The 2,074-nt window shown below is 46.7% G+C and overlaps 1 protein-coding gene across 1 annotated transcript; it reads left to right on the top strand.

Annotated features, from left to right (window-relative positions):
• Positions 1-329: 329 nt before the first annotated feature.
• Positions 330-1,016, top strand: LOC148839613 (retrovirus-related Pol polyprotein from transposon 412). Its single transcript, XM_088935978.1, has one exon. The coding sequence runs from the start codon at positions 330-332 to the stop codon at positions 1,014-1,016; it is 687 nt and encodes a 228-aa protein (XP_088792104.1).
• The last annotated feature ends 1,058 nt before the right edge of the window (positions 1,017-2,074 follow it).

The following is a 2,074-nucleotide window of genomic DNA, read 5'->3' as shown; positions in this document are numbered from 1 at the left end:
CTCACCCTGTGGTGTTGGAACGAGACTGTCCTCACTTTCTTCAACTTTGGAATACTGTCTAGTCTGCTAGGCAATGTCCACTTCCATATCCCAGAAACTCGGAGGACAACCACAATTCCCCTGGAGAGGCAGACCAACAGGAAGTAGGCTCCGAACTGGGAGATGAATTCTTGAATATGGATTTGCCAGACTGAGAACCACCAGAACATCGAGGGAGGTTTGGGACAGCCCAGTTGGAAGATGGAAATTTGAGACATGCATGGGGACATGTGAGGAAAATTGAGGGGAAGTTCTGTAATGATAACAGTGCCCTGAGTTACCCTTATTTCATGGTGAAAAACAATCTCCTCTACCAGGTGCAGAAGAGGGATCAAGAAGAAGTGGAGCAACTCCTTATTCCCCTAGCCTACCAAGCGAAACTCCTCAACCTGGCCCATAGCCACCTCCTGGGAGGACACCTGGGTGTGAAGAAGACAGCTGAGAGATTGCTCGCTTGGTTCTTTTGGCCAGGTATATATAAGGCCATTGAGAAATATTGTCGGGAAACCCCAGAATGTCAGAGAACTGCCCCGCAACCTTATTATAGGAATCCTTTGATCCCTCTCCCCATTATTGAAACTCCGTTTGAACAAATTGGGATGGATTTGGTGGGACCCCTGATCAAAACCGCCAAAGGACATCAGTATATAATGGTAATAGTGGACTACGCCACAAGGTACCCTGAAGCCATTCCCTTGAGAGCAGCCGCAGCCAAAAATATAGCTAGGGAGCTAGTACGGGTCTTTTCTAGGGTGGGAATACCTAAGGAGATCTTAACAGATCAGGGAACTCCTTTTATGTCCAAAGTGATGCGAGATTTAAGTAAACTATTGGGTATTCATCAAATCAGAACCTCAGTATATCACCCACAAACAGACGGACGGGTGGAGTGTTTTAACAAGACCCTCAAAGGCATGCTGAGGAAGGCCATGCAGAAAGATGGGGGAAAAATTGGGACCAACTGCTCCCTTATCTAATGTTTGCGATTTGAGAAGTGCCGCAGGCTTCGACCGGGTTCTCTCCGTTTGAGTTATTATACGCTCGGAGACCACAGGGATTACTAGATCTGGTCAAAGAGTCTTGGGAGCATCAACCTTCACCCTTGCAGACTGTCATTGAACATGTTGAACAAATGAGGGAAAGAATAAACATTGTTGTCCCCATTGTGAAGATAATTTCTGGAGAAGGCCCAGGCGCAACAAAGGCAGATTTATAATAGGGGAGCTAGTGTGCGAGAATTTCAGCCAGGGGACAAAGTATTGTTATTAGTCCCGACCCCGGAATGTAAATTCCTGGCCTCCTGGCAGGGACCTTATGAGGTGGAGGAAAAGGTGGGTTCGGTCAACTACAAAGTGAAGCAACCTGACAGACGGCGACAGCATCAAATCTACCATGTGAACTTATTAAAGAGATGGCATGGTGCAGAAGTTCTGCTCACCCACTTCTCCCCTGACCCTTTGGAAGAAGAAACCAGTGCTATTGGCCTGGGGGACCTGGCGCCCTCACAGAAGCAGGAATTACAAGAGTTCCTCTCACAAAACAAGGATGTTTTTTCCTGGAGTCCTGGTCGAACTCACCTCATACAACATAGGATAATCACGGAACCAGGAAAAAGGGTAAGACTGCCCCCCTATCGAATTCCTGAAGCCAATTAATTAAGGAAGAGGTAGAACAAATGTTAAGAATGGGGATAATAGAAGAATCCCATAGCGAGTGGGCTAGTCCCATAGTGCTGATACCCAAGCAGGACGGAACTATTAGGTTCTGTAATAATTTTAAAAGGTTAAATGAGATCTTGATGTTTGACGCGTACCCTATGCCCCGTATAGATGAGCTAATCGAGCGATTGGGTAACGCTCGATATATCAGTATGCTAGATCTTACAAAGGGATACTGGCAAGTGCCTCTGGCTGAAGAAGCTAAAGCTAAGACCGCTTTTGCCACCCCTGAGGGGCTGTACCAGTATCGGGTCCTTCCGTTTGGTTTACATGGAGCTCCAGCTACTTTTCAGAGATTAATGGACTGAATACTCCGA

Source organism: Atractosteus spatula, chromosome 2, assembly GCF_055471065.1.
Source record: "Atractosteus spatula isolate fAtrSpa1 chromosome 2, fAtrSpa1.hap1, whole genome shotgun sequence".
Classification (NCBI taxonomy): Eukaryota; Metazoa; Chordata; class Actinopteri; order Semionotiformes; family Lepisosteidae; genus Atractosteus; species Atractosteus spatula.
Note: the sequence above shows the minus strand (reverse complement) of the source record. Positions and strands in the feature narration are given on the sequence as shown.

Excerpts from the sequence above, each read along its gene's own strand:
- LOC148839613 (XM_088935978.1), top strand. The coding sequence starts at position 330 with ATGGTGAAAAACAATCTCCTCTACCAGGTGCAGAAGAGGGATCAAGAA.